At 37.3% G+C, this 19,666-nt stretch overlaps 1 protein-coding gene across 3 annotated transcripts in view; it reads right to left on the reverse strand.

Annotated features, from left to right (window-relative positions):
* peak1 (pseudopodium-enriched atypical kinase 1) overlaps positions 1–19,666 on the reverse strand; it is a 152,911-nt gene that overhangs the window by 29,090 nt on the left and 104,155 nt on the right. For all 3 annotated transcript variants that reach the window (XM_039773491.1, XM_039773489.1, XM_039773490.1), the window contains one exon: positions 15,064–15,272. In XM_039773491.1, the coding sequence (XP_039629425.1) occupies positions 15,064–15,272 (209 nt within the window). The remainder of the gene's footprint in view (positions 1–15,063; positions 15,273–19,666) is intronic.

Here is a 19,666-nt window from a genome sequence, read left to right on the forward strand (position 1 = left end):
CACTTCAGCGGACGTTTTACCGTGCACAATCACAAAGTGATTTCAAGTGAAGCTGCTTTTATGGGAGACACAAATGCACCAGTGCAATTGCCCCACTTTCCCTGTTGCCAAGTAATGTTAAACCAAGTCGTCACTACGGTGTTCCCAAATCGCACTTTGCTGATAAACTGGCGCACTGAGTTTGCACGGGCTTTGGTGACTTTGAAGAACAAAAAGTCCGTCTACATGCGGCTCGAACCTTGTGCATGTTTGGTAGCACATATCTGTGTGAGAAGCTCTTCTCAGTGATAAAGACTAACAAAACAGCACACAGGAGTCGCCTCACTGATGAGCACCTGCAATCCATCCTGAGAATCTCCACAACACAGAACCTCACACAAACATAAACGAACTTGTTGCCAAAAAAAGATGCCAGGCGTCCAGCTCTAAAATGACATATGAGCAAAGACAACTGAATGATTTGATTTGTTATTGCTGAAAGGAACACATTTTATTTATATTTCTAGGTTTTGTTATGCAGCATGTTCATATTTGAATTTGTATAATTTTGACAGGATATATTTTTATGGAGAGCAAAATCTTTTGGGATATTTAAAATCTAAGTTTATTTTTATATAAAATTACATAAGAGTAAAGAAATTTGAATGTTTGTTCTTTTAACGTTTACTTTATTTCTAACTTGTATAATTTAGACAGGATATATTTTTATGGAGAGCAAAATATTATAAGTTGTTTAAGGTTTGAGTTGATTTATTCAGAATAATATTCCTGTCTGTTTTACCATTCCTACCAAAGATATTTCTGTCGACTAAATAAAAATTCCTTCTATTTAAAATTTAAATAGAACTTGAACAAATCGATAGTTCATAATATCCACGCAGACTTGCACGTAAGAGCGGAGTTATCCGTTTTAACAAGCAGCGTATTGCACTGATCTGAAATAGCTGTGTGTGTATATATGTAGATATGTATGTATATGTATATATATGTATTTGTGTGTATATATGTGTGTGTATGTATGTATGTGTGTATATATGTATGTGTATATATGTAGATATATATATATGTATGTATATATATATATATATATATATATATATATATGACAACAACACTCATCACTCACAACAGTGACAAAACAATTACATTGACAATCATGTTACGTTATTTTCAAAATGTTTCCTTTTCTTTTCATTGCTTCTTTAACACACTACTTCTCTCTAAGCTGGTATTTTAGTATATATATATATATATATATATATATATATATATATATATATATATATATATATATACATATACATACACACACACACACACACACACACACACATATATATACATATATATCTATACACACACATATATATACCATAAAAATACTTCGTTGTAATGAAAATTTTGTTGTAAAGATATTCGTTTTAACAGAATTTTACCTGTATATATTTTATTTTTTTTATTTATATATCCATCCATCCTCTTCCGCTTATCCAAGATCGGGTCACAGGGGCAGCAGTTTGAGCAAAGATACTCAGAATTCCCCCTCCCTGGCCACTACTTCTAGCTCTTCCTTGAGAATCCCAAGGCATTCCCAGGCCAACCATGAGACATAGTCCCTCCAGCATGTCCTGGGTCTTCCCCGGGGCCTCCTCCCAGTTAGACGTGCCCGGAACACCTCACCAGGGAGGCGTCCAGGAGGCATCCTGATCAGATGCCCGAGCCACCTCATCTGACTCCACTCGATGCGGAGGAGCAGTAGCTCTGAGCTCCTCTCGGATGACTGAGATTCTCACCCTATATTTAAGGGAAAGCCCAGACACCCTGCGGAGGAAACTCATTTCAGCCACTTACATTTGCGATCTCGTTCTTTCGGTCACTACACAAAGCTCATGACCATAGGTGAGGGTAGGAACATAGATCAACTGGTAAATTGAGAGCTTTGGCTTACGGCTCAGCTCCTTTTTCACCACGACAGACCGATGCAGAGCCCGCATCACTGCGGACGCCACACCGATCTGCCTGTTGATCTCATGCTCCATTCTTCCCTCACTCGTGAACAAGGCCCCGAGATACTTGAACTCCTCCACTTGGGGCAGGATCTCGCTCCCAACCCTGAGAGGGCACTCCACTCTTTTCCGGCTGAGGACCACGGTCTCGGATTTGGAGGTGCTGATTCCCATCCCAGCCGCTTCACACTCAGCTGCGAACCTATCCAGAGAGAGCTGAAGATCACAGCCTGATGAAGCAAACAGGGCAACATCATCTGCAAAAAGCAGTGACCCAATCCTGAGTCCACCAAACTGGACCCCCTCAACGCCCTGGCTGCGCCTAGAAATTATTTCCATAAAAGTTATGAACAGAATTGGTGACAAAGGGCAGCCCTGGCGGAGTCCAACTCTCACTGGAAACGGGTTCGACTTACTGCCAGCCATGCAAACGAAGCGCTGTCACTGGTTGTACAGAGACCGAACAGCCCTTATCAAGGGGTCCGGTACCCCATACTCTCGGAGTACCCCCCACAGGATTCCCCAAGGGACACAGTCGAATGCCTTTTCCAAGTCCACAAAACACACGTGGACTGGTTGGGCAAACTCCCACACACCCTCCAGGACCCTGCTAAGGGCCGATTTATACTTTGTACTTCACGTTAAGAACGCGCACGCGCCCACATCATGGCTGCCATGCGTTTCCAGCATTCATTTCACGCGTCCTCTGAAATTAACGTGACGCGTGCGTGAGTTGCAGTACCAGCAAAAAGTCGGGGGGCGCAGTGTGCTAAAAGTAGGCATACTTATTGCCCCCAAACTTGGAGCCTGTTCATTGGGGTTTACCCCGGTGGATGAGAGGGTAGCCTCCCTCCGCCTTCAGGTAGGGGGATGGGTCCTAACTGTTGTTTGTGCGTATGCACCAAACAGCAGTTTGGAGTATCCACCCTTTTTGGATAGTCCCTGGAGGGGGTGCTAGAGGGCATACCTTCTGGGGACTCCCTTGTTCTGCTGGAAGACTTCAATGCTCATGTGGCAATGACAGTGAGACCTGCAAGGGCGTGATTGGGTGGAATGGCTCCCCCCGATCTGAACTCAGGCAGTGTTTTATTATTGGACTTCTGTGCTCGTCATGGATTGTCCATAACGAACACCATGTTCAAGCATAGGGGTGTTCATATGTGCACTTGGCACCAGGACACCCTAGGCCTCAGTTCGATGATCGACTTGGTGGTCATGTCATTGGACTTGCAGCCACATGTCTTGGACACTCGGGTGTCAACTGATAACCACCTGGTGGTGAGTAGGCTTCCATGGTGAGGGAGGAAGCTGGTCAGGCCTGGTAGGCCCAAACGTGTTGTGAGGGTCTGCTGGGAACATCTGGCAGAGTCCCCTGTCAGAAGTAGCTTCAGCTCCCTGCATATATATATAGTATATTTTTTTTCCTTGAGCTTCTGTAATGTTTTAATTTTCCCTTGGGGACAATAAAGTATATCTATCTAGTTTATAAACCTGTAATTCCATTACATGGAAAACGTAACCATGTCAGAACTCACGATAAGAGCACTGTTTACTTCAAATAAGACTTTTTTTTTTGAAGAGGATATTACATTGCATGGAGGGGAGGAAAATAAAAACAGAAAAAAGCCATGCATCCCTGAATTGGATTAAGCAGGTTTTAGAATGTTGTTGTATCAGTTACAATCCATATCTATTCTGCTTTGACAGACCTATCAGCTGTACATAACTGTGACCACCCTAAGTCAAAATGCAACCTTACATCACAGCAACTTTAAACATTACCATTAGTCAAAGGGACTCCAGTTAGCTATGCATGTCCCAACTGTGATTCATGCATTCCTTTCATGTCACACATAACACTCTCTGTGACAGACAGCTGGTGGTGATAGGCTTTCTAGTGGAAAATGTAAAGTATGATCTCATGATCTAAAGCCCTGATGCTTACATGAAAATGCTCCACTACAATAGGTTTGGGTCATATATTTTTTACCATCATACACCATTTTAATTACACATCTTCCAGAGCAAGTGTACAAATAATAGAATGGGGACTTTTCTATTGAAAAAAACTGCTATGTTCAAAATCCTATTTTTACTTAACATTTTCTGAGGAGCAGGAAATGTATGCGCATACAATTTTGAGCTTTCCTACTTCAGTATTCTCACAGACATGTTTTACTATGCATTTAGAAGATGATGGGACATAAAAGAATGGTGAGACTTCTAGGCCACTGCATACTGGAAAATCCTTAAGGTTTAATCACAGCAACACAAGATTTTAATACCAAACATCACAAGGTGACAGGTTTAAATCTTGATTGCTCAATTTTCTTGAACCATTATTTAATTAACTTGACCATCCATCCATCTCAAAACCAAAAGCACAGGGTGGTAAAAGACCACATCCTAAACTAACAGCACAAGATGCAAGCAAGTGGCCAAATGCTAGACTGGGGACAGTGTGGAAAGGGCCTTTTTATGAACTTAGTTCAGCTCAATTTATTATTGTATACTATTTTTCATAGTGGAAGAATTAATAGTGTTTATACATAGTTACAATTATAAAATAGTAACAGCATAAGACAATATATAAGTACACATAATAAAGTAACAGAAAGACCTAAACATTTGAATCAGCTACTTTCACAAAAGAAATTTGTAATACATCTGGAATAGGAAACTAAAAAAAACTCCACGATGGATTAATAAAAATTTAAAAAAGAAGTTGCAAAGGAAAAAACTGCTGTATAAGGCATATAAGACTAATGACTGCAAAGAGAACCGTAGCGCGTATGAGAACATGAGGGCAACCATTAAGAAGGATATCAGAGAGGCTAAAAGACAGTTGGAGAGGAATATAGCAGATAAGGCAAAAGAAGACCCCAAGAGATTCTTTCAGTATTTTAGTAGTAAAAGAACAATTAAGGAGGAGGTCAAGTTCATCAGGAATAGTAAAGGGGAATTAAAAGATACAGACAATGAAATAGCAGATGCCCTAAACTTACATTTTTCTGAGGTGTTTACAAGTGAGCAAGTGGATAACCTGCCAGAGGTAAACGCAACTACTAAGGAGGTACTGAGGGATTTGGAAATTGTAGAGGGAGAAGTGCTGCTCAGATTAAATAAGAGGAAATCAAACAAATCACCAGGCCCAGATAATATTTATCCTCGTGTTTTTAAGGAGGCTAGTGAGTACATATATAAACCCTTGACACATATTTTTAGGAAGTCACTGTGCACTGGAGAGATTCCAAAGGACTGGAAAATGGCAAATATCATCCCATTATATAAAAAGGGTGACAGGGCAGATCCAAGCAACTATAGGCCAATAAGCTTAACAAGCATCACAGGAAAATTAATGGAAGGAATTATTAAGGATAAGATTGAGCAACACATGACAAGGACAAGAGTTATTCTGAACAGTCAGCATGGGTTCAGAAGGGGGAGGTCGTGTTTTACTAACATGTTGGAATTCTATGAGGAGGCAACAAAAGGATACGATCAAAGTGGAGCTTATGATATTATTTATCTGGACTTTCAGAAAGCATTTGATAAGGTGCCACATGAGAGGTTGGGCATCAAGTTAAAAGAAGTGGGAGTTCAGGGTGATGTTTTTAGATGGGTGCAGAATTGGCTCAGACGCAGGAAGCAGAGGGTGATGGTGCGAGGAACCTCATCAGAACTGGCCGATGTTAAGAGTGGTGTTCCACAGGGGTCAGTGCTAGGGCCGCTGCTATTTTTAATATATATAAATGATTTAGATAGGAATATAAGTAACAAGCTGGTTAAGTTTGCAGATGATACCAAGATAGGTGGATTAGCAGATAATTTGGAATCCGTTATATCATTACAGAAGGACTTGGATAGCATACAGGCTTGGGCAGATTTGTGGCAGATGAAATTTAATGTCAGTAAATGTAAAGTATTACACATAGGGAGTAAAAATATTAGGTTTGAATACACAATGGGCGGTCGGAAAATCGAGAGTACACCTTATGAGAAGGATTTAGGAGTCACAGTGGACTCCAAGCTATCAACTTCCAAACAGTGTTCAGAAGCCATTAAGAAGGCTAACAGAATGTTAGGTTATATAGCACGATCTGTGGAGTACAAGTCCAAAGAGGTTATGCTCAACCTTTATAATGCACTGGTGAGGCCTCATCTTGAGTACTGTGTGCAGTTTTGGTCTCCAGGCTACAAAAAGGACATAGCAGCACTAGAAAAGGTCCAGAGAAGAGCGACTAGGCTGATTCCAGGTCTACAGGGGTTGAATTATGAGGAAAGATTAAAAGAGCTGAGCCTTTACAGTTTAAGCAAAAGAAGATTAAGAGGTGACATGATTGAAGTGTTTAAAATTATGAAGGGAATTAGTACAGTGGATCGAGACTTGTATTTTAAAATGAGCTCATCAAGAACACGGGGACACAGTTGGAAACTTGTTAAGGGTAAATTTCGCACAAACATTAGGAAGTTTTTCTTTACACAAAGAACGATAGACACTACCAAGTAGTGTGGTAGACAGTAAGACGTTAGGGACTTTCAAAACTCGACTTGATGTTTTCTTGGAGGAAACAAGTGGATAGGACTGGAGAGCTTTGTTGGGCTGAATGGCCTGTTCTCGTCTAGATTGTTCTAATTCTAATTTATTATTATATACAAAATTAGACATGGGTGGTTCACCAAATAGCCACGTACTCCCACTCGGGCATTCATTCTTATAAAAATGTATGGGATCGTTATACAGTACAATGTTTTAGGAGGATATAATCACTTTCTTGCAATGGTTGATCTGCCCACCCCATCTCTACTGCATCAACGACTTCTACCACGGACCATCAGTGTGGGCTGCCCATAACTGAAGAGCTAGTGAGCAGACAACTGAGAGGGTTACACATAGGAAAAACCTGGGGACCAGATAGAGTCCTTTGTTGAATACTTAAGGCTGATTCTGACCAACTTTATGGCATCCTTTCCTATCTGTTTAGTCTGTACTAGAGCTTAACAAAGTACCACTGCTGTGGAAAACATCCTGCATTGTTCCTTTTCCAATGAAGGCAGGCACCTCTTCACCTAATGACTACAGACCAGCGGCACTTACATCTCACATCATTAACACCTTTTAGAGACTGGTCCTGGACAATATATGACTCTTCTTAATAAAGACCACTTGTACTCTCTACAGTCTGGCTATCAGACCAAGACTGAAGTGGAAAATGCAAGTACTGTATCTGCCTGTTCCACAAGGCTATCTCCCACCTGGACAAAAGTTGGCAGCACTGTGAATATTGTGTTTTTTGCTTTCTCCTGTGCCTTCACTACATCCAGCTATGTTAAGGGGTAAGCTCAGAAATATGCTGCTGGATGAGCCTATGGTGTCCTGGATAATGAGCTATCTGTCCAGCAAACAGTAATGTGTGAGACTTGACAATCAAGTACATGGATGGAACTCCAAAAGGAATAGTCCTGTGTCCTTTTCCCTTCAATCTGTACACATCAGACTATACATAAAACACCAGGTCATGTCACTTGGAAAAACTCTCAAATGATTCTGCATTAATGGGGTGTGTATTGACAAAGATGAATGAGAGAAACTATAGCAGTTAGTAGGATAACTTTGTTTCTTAGTGCAAAGAAACTTGTCTGTGACCATCAGAAAAACTAAGAAAATTGTTATTGATTTTTGCCACACTGAAAAGCTTCTACATCTTATTTTTCAGGGAGTGGAGATGGTACACTGCTACAAGTACTTTTGGTTCTATATCAATGATAGGTTAGACTAGTTTTGTAATACTGAGGAACTACAGAAGTGAAAACTGAACAGCCTTTTTTTTTGATAGCCAATCTGATTATTTTTGTGCTGCAGTGTCAGTAACATCACTTCAAGAGAGACCTACTGAATCACCAAGCTGATTAAGAAGGCAAGTTCAGTTATAGGATAAGCTGTCAAACATGATAAGGGTAATAGTGGATGAGAAAATGAAGACAAATCTGACTGCCATTTTGATCAATGCTGCATATTCTTTCTGACACACTATTATTATATACGTTCAGCGAAGGAATTATTCAACAGAAGTGTTTCAAGAAACACAATATGAGCTTCTTGATAACTACAAGCAATAAGCCTGCTGTGACTGCTCTTTTATGTTTAGCCAAGTCACAAATGTTCATTCTTTTTAGCAATTCTGATGTTTAACTGAGTGTTGTAATAGTTTGTTTAAATATTTCTTGAGTTTCTATAAAACACTTATGCTCCTCCTATTGACAAATAAAGAATGATCTAATCACAAAATTCTATTAACAAGTGAAGACCATTCCATCCATCATATTTCTCTGTTTGGTTAATCAATTGTTGTTCAGAAACATTTAACTTTTTATTATTTTAACTTGTCAGCTTATTGTCGCACTGCTCAAGTAAGAAAATTCGATGTTATACTCTCTTTCATAAATAGCTGCTAAAGAGAAAAGGTACTTTGTGTGGGTTCCACTAGCTTTTCCTTTTGTTCAAATGCAGAATTTCCTGTATAGGATGGGTTTTTACCACCTACACTAGGAATATCTGTAGCACCTGCTTCATTTAAACTTTTCCTTCTTTGGTAAGGGCTGGGTGGGATGAGGTGGAGTCAATGTCCAGTAAATAAAAACATGTATTACATTTTCATTGTATCATTGACTTGTTTCCTTTTACAGTTCATTATCTTTTTCACTTCCACTTCATGACTCAGTAATCTGTTTTAGTTTTCTAAAACTTTACTTCCTGTTTTTAGTCTTGATTTAATTGTTCTTAAATTACCATGGATATCCTTGAGTACATTAATCATTTATTACAGTAAAATATTTCTAATGGATCAACTTCACTGATACCTTTAAGAATTCTGGAGACTTGCATTTAGCTTTAAACTTTAAATCAACAAAAAAATTCCAAAATAGTATCCTTCTTGTATATCAGCATTACACGATTTGTATTTGAGTTCAATTTATTTCCACTTTACACAGCATTGTACACATTCAAATCAATTTTTGTATGGCATTCTTCATTGATTGCAGGCTCAAAATGCCGTAAAAAGCATGCAGGTAAAATACAATTAAAAACTTTAAAAATACTGTACATAGTACACATGCATAAAACCTCAGTAAAACAAAGCAATTTTGAACTGATTCATTTGAAAGGATGTTTCAATGCATGTCTATTAATATTATCACTGACATATGGTAAGTTAACAACAAAGTCACATACAGTTACAGTTATCACAGTGCCCACTCCCTCCTGGGCATTAGACATTACAGGTTTATGTTGGGAAATCTAACAAGATGAGAAAATCTTTTCATCCTTGGATTCCAAGGCTCCTAGTATCCCTTGTGTCTTTCCCATGGGAAGGTAAACAACTTGGAAGTAAAGCAGTGGCACCAAGTTTGTTTGACTAGTTTATGAAAAATATCCAGGGGCCTCATGTATAAAACGGTGTGTAAGCCTGTTTCCACATTCAAATCGCGATGTATAAAACCTAAACTTGACTTAAAGCCATGCACATTTCCATGGTATTCCTGGTATGCAAGTTCTGTGCTCAGTTTTGCAGACTGGCGGCACCCAGCGTCAAAGCAGTGCTACTTTTCCAGTGTGGTTTCCCTTTCTTTTTTTAGATCCACATCCCTGACACTTTATAAATACACTTAAATTAACCGCATATTAGGGGTGGGCGGTATGACCAAAATTCTATATCACGGTATTTTTCTAAATTATCCCAGTTTCACGGTATTCAACGGTATTTTTTTTCCCCCCATGCATGAGTGGATGTTAACCACATTTTCCACTGCAATTACTGGCTAAGAATAACCTATTCCACTGTCAAGAGTATTGTACCAAAAAAAAATACATTTTAATGTGCACACAAGTATTAATACAGTTTTGCATTGATAGTTTTCAAGGGGGTGGCACTAATGGAGAAGGTATCACATTGCATGACAGATGCAGTCAAAATATAGAACCTTTTTATTGAACAAATTTTGCAAAAACAAACTATAATTTTGACAACATATTTTCAACCATACAAAGAGGCATTTAGACTTAGTAAAATATCCAGAAGTGCTTGTCAAAAATTGTATTGCACTGAATATGTTTTAGAAAAGGAATAAATAGTAAATATTTTTTGTAAACCAACTACACTTTCTGTTAATGTTAACAATCTCTGTCCACTGACACGTTAAAGTGACTTTTTAAACAACTTTATCATCTTTAAACTGCATAACACTTAAACTAATAAATAATAACAATAAAATAAATAATAGTATTATTACTGATAGTTGCACTATTACTTCAAGACTTCAAGCCCAGGTGCATTACACAGTATTCACCAAATTAAAATAAAATAAAACAAGTGCAACTTGGTGATGACATCTTTAGCAACTGAACCATCATTTAGGCAAACTGCATTAATATGGACCTTGCTTCAAGCTAAGCTATACTGGGAAGAAAAAAATAAACTATATGTCGAGAACAAAGTCAACATTTCCACTTTATTCTCGCTGTTTATGTTGAGATTAAAGTCGACATTTCCACTTTATTCTCATAGTTTACTTCATAATTAAAGTAGAATGTCGTAAACTAAACTTCTTCCTAAAATCAATGTTTAATCAATTACTTAATTTACTCTGTCATAAATTAATGCAGCACATTAAATGCTTTGTGTTACATTCCCCGACCCAGTGGTTAATCACTACGCTTCTTAAACTGACTTCCTCCGCACTAAGAGAAGACAGCAATCACCATACAGAATCCATTCACTTCATGATATTCCTGCTTTCTGAAAATTTAGAATGCTAAGATAAATACTTGATATCATTTTCATGATGAAATGCATTAAAGCAGGTATTACACATGCACGGTGGCGCTGCTGTAGTGCTGCTCCCTCGCAGTAAGGGGTCCCCAGGTGTATGTTCAGTGTAGAGAACTTTATGGCATGTGTGACAAGGCTACAAAAAACTGGATGTATGAATAGCTATCGCACAGGTTTAACTTAAATACTGTGCAAATGTTGGGTTTCTGATCTGCAGGTCGGAGACACAAACACAGAATTCAATGCTTGTTCTTCTGAGCGGGCTATCTTTATTGCATGCATGCTGTCTCTAGCTGACGTACCAAAACCCCAGTTCCTTTTTCCTTCCTTCCTTTATCTTTCACCACATAACCAATCACCACACGATAAACGTCTTTGTGAAATTAAAACTAGTTATAAACTTAGCCCACAGAGTTTTCAGAACTTTAATAATATCTTCGTTATACATGTTTAATTATGCCATCCATTCAGAGTTGCGCCCATCTCTGAACGAGACGGCAGCACATCGCAGGATGAATACAAGCAAAACATACACTTTTCCGAACGTCGTTTAGGCAATTTAAACCGGTGTTGCGCTATAAGAAAAATCCATATCATAAAAAAAATAAAAAACGGTTTTCGGTATGAACCGGTATACCGCCCAGCACTACCGCATATTGTTTATTAGTTTAGTGCATCTGATTGTAATTAACCTGTAACAATATAATGGTCCATGGAATGGCCAAACCATTCCAAATACCATAGCTGCTTTAGCGTTGTTACTCTCACTGCACCTTCTTTTTCTTCTTCAGCTGCTCAACTTTTTCCATATTACTTTCACTGCACCACTTGAGCAGCTGATCGAAAAGAGAATTATCGGTATACAGCATCAAGCCAACGCTGCCTCAGCCATGCTGCTTATTTGAACTGCTCTTATACGGCAAACGCTTCAAAGCCTTTCCTGTATGGACCTTGCGGTTCAGAAACAGTTTCATCCCAAGAACTATAAACACACTCAATCAGTCCATCGACTGCTCCTTGTAGAACTGTTTGTACTTATAAGTACAAATCACCTAACTGTAAACTTGCACTACAGTTATAATATTGCACAACCTGCCCCACTTTATAAAGCGCGTATTTACATATGATGACGATATTTTTACGATGAAATGCAGCAAAATATGTATATTATACAGATAAAACTTTAACTTCATTTGAATAATCTATATTGTTAATAATTAAACATGTGAGGATACGGTGTCACTGCGTTAGCAAAGAACTGCCGTTCCATTCACAGATTGTTCCTGCCTCGCGCTGTATGCTTGCTGGGACTGGCGTGAGACTGGAAGGATAGAATAATTAAACATGTACTACAAAGATATTTTAATGTTCTTTAAAAGGTTTGAAAAATTGGCGTTCTAAGCTTACAGATGGCTTAACGTCTATTACAGAGCTGATTGTGAGGCGATTGGGTATTTGGAGAAAGAAAAGTAAGGACAGGAATTGGGGGTTAGTACGTTTGAAAGAGACAGTACTGCTGCAATAAATTATTTCATCGAAGGTCGCACACAATCACTGCGCCACTGTGTTCCCATGTTTAATAACATGCTTTAACTCCTATAATCATGAAAATGGTATCAAGTATACATCTCAGTATTTTAATTATTCAGAGAGCTGTGATTCACACACATAGAGCACATAGAAGATCAAATACAAAACAAAGCATTTAATTTGCTACTTTAGTTACGATGGGATTTGAGAAACTAGTAAATTAAACGATTTTAAGATGAAGTTAATAATGTTCTACTTTAATGACAAAATAAACTATGTGATTAAAGTGGAAATTTCAAGATTAAAGTTGACATTTCGTGTTTTTTCCCCCCACAGTGTGCCTATTTTTTTTTTCTCTCTGTACCCTAATAAGCTTTCATATGAAACTCAAGATGGTGGGCTACAACTCGCCTTTTCACGGCGACATTGATATCTGGCAACTTCTTTTTTATTTCGGGCACTGTGCGACTTTGTGTACTTGAGCTTTCGAATTTCTCAGACACTCTATGTCACTCGATCAACTTTCTTTTGTTGTTTATACCACTGTTTAAAATAAACAAATAGTACGTTTTTCCTTACCTCCACTTGGTATTTCCTGAAATTCTTCTATTCCTCTCTGTGCTTTGCCATTGCCTTTTCAAAGAACGCTGAGCTTAACACTAGAATTACCAGAGCCTACAAAAAACTCATAAATCCGCCCAACCTTAAATTGCTTCTTAAAACCGTTCTCACCTCTCCGCCAGCGTCTTTTGTTAATCTAAATGTGCTGATAAAAGAAAAGCTGCAAGTAGCCGGCTATTCCATCCCCCCACCGACTTAGAATGTGCACAAACTTCTCCCAGCTCATGCCTCGATTGATTTTCTGGGAGTGAAGTGGAGTTTTAGAGTGGAAATAATAGATCGTTGTTTGGAACACACGCATTTCATGTCTGTTCCGTTTCTACAGTAATCTGTGTAAACACATTGTTAAAACAGGATTTTTTTTTATATTCTAGTAGTAGATGACAAAATGTAGGCATAAACTATATAATGTATGAAGCCTGAAGTCCAAATATCAAAGAAATATTTTCACAGAAGGTACAAATCTAACACAATTGCGCTTTAATTCAAAAATATAACTGCAGAAACAAAAAGCCGCCTTAACATGCGACATGGACACCTGTTTATTATGACTGCCTCTATTGTGCCATGGATTTACGAGTTTTTTCATAGGCTCTGGTAATTCTAGTGTTAAGGGCCATTTATATTGATTTGCATATTCAAAGAGGCGTAATTCTGGGAAGAGACAGGGCGGGACAGCAGGCGCGTGCATGTGTGTTACTTTTCACGCTGACCGGGATTTATGTAGTGGAAGAACATGGAAGTTTATGCATCTGGATTTTTTTGTGCGTAAGCACATTCCCGCATTTGTGCTTACGCTTTGTTATAGTGTTAATTCTACGCACGGCGTTATGCATGAGGCGCCAAGTCTTTGAAAATTGTTTTGAGGCCTTTTAAATACTCACTACCCTATCAGATTGGACTTCAGCTGCAAACGTTGAAAGTTTATCCACTTTACCTTAATCAACATTAATAATACAAATAACAGTTCTAATCAACTCCACTAACAATCAATGTGGAGCCTAATAATTACAGGTTAAATTACAATTGTATGAATTATTACATTTGACAAGAACTTATGTTAATTTTCAAATTCAAAAATCAATTTTTAAATACACCTGTCAACATAAATTATTTTTTAAAGCAAACCAACTTCTCAAAAAATATTTCCTTTTATAATATTAATCATGCCAGGAGTAGGTTTAACACTTTCTTTAGTTACCTTGTACAGGGTTCAGCAGAAATAATTCCCACATTTCGAAAAATCACTGTAGGGTCCCCAAAGCAGGTAGAGGGGTGCGGTCCATAATAAAGTTTTCAGTCGTCACCATGCCGTGGTCGGGTGAGCATCGAGGCTTTGCAGTGGAGGCTTTTTTCAAAAATGGCGAATCTGTAGCTGCGACGCAGAGGGTGTTTCGCACTCGGTTCGGTTTACGTGCTAATGAAAGTGTTCCAGATTGGAAAACGATTTTGCTGTGGGTTCAAAGAGTAAGGGCAACAGGAGGTTTTCAAACATTGTCCTCGGTCCTTGGACCAACTAAAGGAGGCTATTCAAGAAGAAATTGAAGGAATTTCGCCCGGCATGCTAGTGAGAGTGATGGAAAACTTCCAAGAACGGCTCCAAATGTGTATCAGCCGTCAAGGCCACCATTTGGACGATATAATTTTTAAAATTTAGTAAAAAAAACTTTTTTTATATCTACATTAGGCAAATAAAAATTTTTTGGTGATACTTCGTAGTATTTTTTTTCAATCCCCCTTTGAAATGTGGGAGTTATTTCTGCTGCACCCTGTACAATACATTTCCTCAATTATAATTTCAATGTATATCAGGCTTTTTTATTGTTTGAAGAGTTGAGATGTTTAGAGTGACATTCTAAATGAAAAAAGCTGTGAATATTCAATTTAAAATATAAAATTCCATGAGAGACACTGCTAAAACCAGAATGTCAACTGAACAGAGAAGGTACATACTGTATACTCATATGTGACAAAATGTCTTTGTTCAATGAAATGCATATTTTAGCTATTCTCACTTGTTCTTGTATGAAAAATAAGAAACTGTACAGTAGTGTGGTGACATGAAATATACTCACCCAGATTACTATAGGTGACTTGACAAGTGCCAGAAGCTGTAGACTCCACGTCATCCTCTTCTTCATTCACACTAACTGTCCCTTCACTAGCAGTGCCAGATGTCACCAATCTGCCATTTTTTAGCGGTTTCATTGAAGCTTTCTTACGTGCCTCAGAGGATTCGATCAATGTAGAAATTTCACTACTGCTTCCTTGTTCAGTTGTTTGACTGAAATGACAAAGCAAAACTTGATATTTTAGACAGAGAGTTTGTTTGAAATATAAATCATACATTTGATTCAAATAGTCTATTATAGTATAGAACTAAGAGATATATTAATGCCATACTTATGCATTTAGGCATTCTATCCCATGAATAAAGTCCACTTATAACTATTACATAAATTCCTGAACTGCAAATGTAGAATGTTTTTTTCCCTAACTGCATTCTTTTATTAAGAGTAATAAATAACTGAACATCAATTTTTGTACAGTGTCTTTACATACTTTAACTCTGTTATTCTCAAGCTTGTTTGAGGGGCTGCGGCTGCAGGTTTTTGTTTCAATCAAATTATGATTTTAACTGGAATCCCACTTTAGTTAAGTCTGCTGTTATTTTCCACCATCTAATTTTTTGTGTCCACCCAGAAAGCAGAAACATCTTTTGTTCAGATTGTATAAGAATGCAACAGACATAGATAATTAAGTTTTTCATAGCTTGCTTCTTCAGATTTTCTCAAAGTGTTATCTTTTCATAGTATAAGTTATGTTCTTATGAAAAGATCTATGTTCTTCTTTTTTAAAGCTAATACATGGCCAGGCTTATTGGGTCAATGTTTTGACAGAATTAACAGTATCACTTCACAGCGTTTTTCACATTCATTACCAGCAGCAAAAATAAATAAATAAATAAAACCCAGATCACATCACTCCAATGTTGACCTCACTTCATTAGCTCCCTGTTAGTTACAGAGTGAGAGTTAGTTATAGCTTGTTCTTTAAAGCCCTACATGGGTCAGCTTCACCGTACATAGCTGATCTTATTGTTCCATATTCGTCAGCCAGGCTTCTGAGGTCTTCAGATCAGCTATTGCTTACTGTCCCAAGCACACAGTTGAAGCTGAAGGGTGATTGTGCCTTTGTAGTGGCTGGCCCTAAATTGTGGGATGCTTTGTCCCTTTGTAATAAGGTCAGCTCCCACACTTCACAGTTTTAAGTTTCTGCTAAAAATGCACTTTTATTCACTTGCACATTGTAAAAACCCACTTTACTAATAGTAAAAGCAAAAGCATGATAAAGGGGGAAACTGAATCAAGGCACAAAGCAACACAATTTAAACAAGTCTAACTTAAAAAAAAAAACGCAGATCTGTATGACATGTCAGCCAAGGAACAGACAAAACATCCAACAATCTAACAAAGCTTACAGATATTGACATTGTAAAAGACTTTGCTTTAAGACTCTGTGCATACATTATAAGCAAGTTTACAAATTATAAATCTGTGGAGGTGCACAAACAATTTAATAATGGCTAGGTACAACATCTTCAGAGTTACAAGTCAGCAAACAGTGAGTATACATTCCAGTTAAGGTAAGGTGGACAAGCTATTCTTACTTCTTCAATTGCCCTCTTATACAGGTTTAAGAATTGTTTTTCTGTTTGACAGAATAAAGGGAAAAGTGCAAATTGGCTGATAGACTTATCTTCTATAAGTTATCATTTATTACTTATAGAACCGTAGAGAAAAACCAAGCAAAATGACACCTTTTATTGGCTAACTAAAAAGATTACAATATGCAAGCTTTCAAGGCAACTCAGGCCTACATCTTGCCTGAAGAAGGGGCCTGAGTTGCCTCGAAAGCTTGCATATAGTAATCTTTTTAGTTAGCCAATAAAAGGTGTCATTTTGCTTGGCTTTTCTCTACATTCATAATGGCTAACACGGTACAACAACCTAGTATTATAGAACCGTAGTTAGTTTTTTTTTTTTCCATTTATCTTTTCAGCTTTTAAATTATGTGTATATACTTTGAAAAGACTGGCTTCAACAATGAAGAGATTTTTCAACAAGTTTGCATCTTTAATGTCTATTAAACAAGCTTAGTACTATATATCATATTTTTCAAAAGTAGCCATCTGAATTTATCACACCAGTATGGTAAATCATCCTTAATTTCTTTAGTGCAAGCATAATCTAAAACTTCAATCATAGTCCACTCAACAACAATAATAATATGGAGACAAAAAGATACACCTACAGTTGTGCTTGAAAGCTTGTGAATATGTAATATTCGATCATTTTCCTCAATAAATAAATGACCAAGTATAATATTTTTGTATCATTTATTTAACTGGTTTCTCTTTATCTACTTTTAGGACTTGAGTGAATATCTGATGATGTTTTAGGTCATATTTATGCAGAAATATATAAAATTCTAAAGGGTTTGCAAACTTTCAGGCACAACTGTATATTAATAAACAGTAATCACTGATTCATGTTCCTTAAAACCCTTGTCAGCTCCATTTAAATCATAGTAAATTTAGACTCAATTACTTAACGGTGCCTATTAAATATAATAATGGCAGATGAGCAACATTTAAAAAAAATACGTTTTTGATTATACTGGAACTTTGCTATTTTATCATTTTTCAATCCGATATCATCAAAATAAAAACTGAACTGGACATTCATTTATTTACCAAATCCACTTTATCTAGTTTTAGGATTTTGGGGGTTGGAGCCCACCTGACTGCATCAGACAAAAACTCTCTGAATGGACACGCAAACACACAAATCGATTAACCCAACATTCAACAATTTACAATGGAGAAGGAGAACAAACAGAGTACCTGGTGAAAAAAAAAAAAAAACTACACAGTCATTAAGACAAAAGGAAAACACAAAGCAAACCATAGTGTCCTGATGCTTCTTTAAGTAAACACAATCTAAATAAATTACAAATTAAAGACAGGAAACGACTGAATTATGAGAATCATCCAATTTCCAAAGACATTCTGAAGCAGACTTGGGTGCAACTGCTTACTATTTTGCAATTAGTTTAATGAAATCCTTCCTATGTACCATAAGGAAATTTCCCATGGGTGAATGTCATATTTACCCATCTCTAAGAAGCTGCAATTGGTTAGTACAGCTTCTGACAAAACTACATCAAGACAACAAGGTAATACTCATAGAACATCTAGCAATGAGAAAACTTAGAAAGCACCAATCATGGAATGGCCGGTGGGGGAAAAATATAAGGATTTTCAAAATCCCACATAGAATATTAAACTTCTCTAGAAAGAAATGCTACAACTGTGACAATGTGTACAGTATAGTATAACATCTAGAAGCAAGTATCAAAATGAAAAAGCCCACCAAAAAGACTTCAATGACTCAATGTTCTGATGAGAATGGTGTAAAGTAGAAGAAAGTTTCTCTTTCTGTGTAGCACGCAGGTGCTTCTCTCTGTCAGTTGTGGAAGATTTCTGAAGACTGAAATCAACTCAGAGGGAAAAACTACTGTAGTCTTTAAGACTGGAACCTGAAAGATTTTTCAGCTACTTGAAATAAAATAAAAAAGAAAGATTATTCAAATTCCAAAAGGACAAAGGCCCAACATGTACAATTCTGGTCATAATGGACTGTATTAAAAAGAATAATGCCAGGTTGTTTTGAGAGTTTGCAGAGTTAAATCCTGAACTTCATTTGAATTGAGACTACATGGCAGTAGCCGAAATTTGCTATATATAAGCGGTTTCCTTTCAGCTTCTAAAAGCCTGAGGAAATCTGATAAAAATTGAAAATAACGACAATGTTGAGATATGCAAATCCAGTTGAGACTTGTTCCAAACGATTTAGAGCTGCACATTGTGTCAAATGTACATCTATTAATTGTTGGCTGTGAATAACTACAGAATCAGCCATGTACAAGTTTAGAAATACCTGCATATTTTGTTTTTGACCAAACTGAAACTGAAATCTTCTACTTTAAGCTTCATGCTAAGAATAATCAGAGAGTTTAGCCCAACATATTAATAGAAACACCAGTAAAACCAGCAAAACCCCTTTCTATTATACTTGGTATAACATTCACAGATCTTTTTTTATATGTACAACTCAAATACAATGTTTTGCTTTGCTTGTGCAACCACTCTTCTGTAGGTAACTTCATCACTGAAACTATGACTCATGGAGGTAGCTCTTTAGAGTGGACACTGCTGAAGCCACATTAAGTATACAGGATAGGATAGGTGTATCATCTCTCAGAGTGCACAATTTTGCACAGCGGCCTTTGCAACACAAAGTGTAACAGCAACATTATTAAGTTAAAAGGTCATGGTCAATAGCTTTTTACTCCTTTTTTTTCCCAAATGACTGCCTTAAATGCCAAAGCAAACCAATACAGTACTGAAAAGTTATGTGGCCATTTTAAGGAATGCAATCAATATCGACTACATCCTAGGTATCATAAAAAGTATTTCCAGTAGCTTGGGCATTGGATTTCTTCATTGTTAGAGAAAAACCATGCCTCCATTTTTTGATTGCTGGCATCAAATTCTTTTTGGAATACTGAATGCACTGGTGCTTCACTTCACAAGTCAACATTCAGATCACCCAA

The sequence above is a fragment of the Polypterus senegalus genome, chromosome 12 (assembly GCF_016835505.1).
Source record: "Polypterus senegalus isolate Bchr_013 chromosome 12, ASM1683550v1, whole genome shotgun sequence".
Taxonomy (NCBI): Eukaryota; Metazoa; Chordata; class Cladistia; order Polypteriformes; family Polypteridae; genus Polypterus; species Polypterus senegalus.